At 36.7% G+C, this 1,607-nt stretch overlaps 1 protein-coding gene across 1 annotated transcript in view; it reads right to left on the bottom strand.

Moving 5' to 3' along the window:
* Window positions 1–1,607, bottom strand: part of cog5 (component of oligomeric golgi complex 5) — a gene marked incomplete at its 5' end in the record, with an annotated part of 84,989 nt that overhangs the window by 15,908 nt on the left and 67,474 nt on the right. The window contains 1 exon segment of the mRNA XM_014018065.1: window positions 568–678. Coding sequence (XP_013873519.1) covers window positions 568–678 — 111 coding nt within the window.

Raw genomic sequence — 1,607 nt, forward strand, 5'->3', positions numbered from 1 at the left:
CCTGTATGTCTTCCGTGTTAATGTTGGTACATGTAATATGCTAATTCTGTACTGTGGACATCATTAAGAGTCGTTGTCGGGTGAAAACATCTTTCGCTAACACTGTGTTGACCGTGAACCGGAAGTGTTGGGAGTGGCATCAAGTGCTGGACCGGATGTCCGTGGCATATAGGCTATTGAAGATAATTTTACTGAAGTTAACCTGAACTTTATCTGAAAATCATTAGTGATTCTGGATATAAGAGTTTTCTTTTTAAACAAACGTCTTACTCCTTTCAATAAATAACATAATTACACTTCTGGTTTAGTATCTAATGTCTTCTAACAACAACTGTAAGACTATAATATATAATGATGATGAAACAATTTATTAGTATAAATGAACAAAAATATCAGTGGATTAAAATGAGCACAACTCTTCTCTTGAATCGTGTCACAGCGACTTCCTCGCTCTTGCTGTGGCCGCCAGATGGGGTCGTTGTTAGTCAGACTCACACCTCAAAGCTGTCAGCAGAGAGCCTCTGAGGTTCGTGAGGCTTCACTTGCCCATCACTAGTTTACAGTTACCTTGATTGCAGCTTGTTGCAGGCGGTACAAAGAGTTGACCACAGCGATATTCCTCCTCTGGCCCTCTGTTAACTGACCAATCACCTGGCTGGCATCACCCTGAGTGCAGAGCTGCAGACAATAAGACAATGCGTCAAGTACTGCATGACTCAGACAGGCCACATGCAATACATTCAAGGTATCAATTAAAAATGCTTACTTATAAATCTTTTCTAATCAGCACAATACAAAAAATATGCCTGCATTTTTTTATTATTAACCTTTATTAAACATTTATATTTATTCATTTTTTTACAATTAAATTGTTAAACAAAAAACAAGTATACTAAAAAGGCTTAGAGCTAATTTTAGCAGTGATAATTTGAAATAGCTGTCTTTTATATGACCTTAAATTTTCATACATTGCTGTGACAATATATTTATATAATGCTGCTTCACTCTCGAAATCTGTGGACATAAGTTACTGTGCACCTTCCTTCAGTTTTACTACAGCATTACAATCTGACTGAGGTCTGTGGCATTGATGCCCTGTCCACACAGAAATGTTTTTATTTGTTGTATAAAAACATTAAGTATTAACATAATAGTCACTAAAATCTTTTAAATCTGGACGGAAACAAAGAAAAAGGATGTAATAACTATGTTTGGACTGTATGGGGTGCTGTAATGCTGCTAGGAAAATACACCAGAAACAGGAAGTAAGATACGGAGGAGGCTTTATGGTCCTCCACTGCTAGCATCTGGATTGGGCCTTTTAGTGTCTTTTTCTTTTTCAGCCGTCCTGTTTCTGGAATAATTTCTGCTTCGTCTTAAAATGAAAAACGATAAACCTCGCCTCACATACGTAAAGAACTTTTAATGCATATGGATATGATATAGAATTACTTTTTACCATGAGTGGACATGAAGTACAACAGACACAAACATTTTGATTGTACTAATTTGGGCGTACTTTTAAAGGAGACCAATTATGGGTCCTAGAAATGTTTGTGGTATGTCTGTGGGCTATCCAGACCATGTTCATTCAATTTAATGCACAA

The sequence above is a fragment of the Austrofundulus limnaeus genome, unplaced genomic scaffold, assembly GCF_001266775.1.
Source record: "Austrofundulus limnaeus strain Quisiro unplaced genomic scaffold, Austrofundulus_limnaeus-1.0 Scaffold182, whole genome shotgun sequence".
In the NCBI taxonomy this organism is placed as follows: domain Eukaryota; kingdom Metazoa; phylum Chordata; class Actinopteri; order Cyprinodontiformes; family Rivulidae; genus Austrofundulus; species Austrofundulus limnaeus.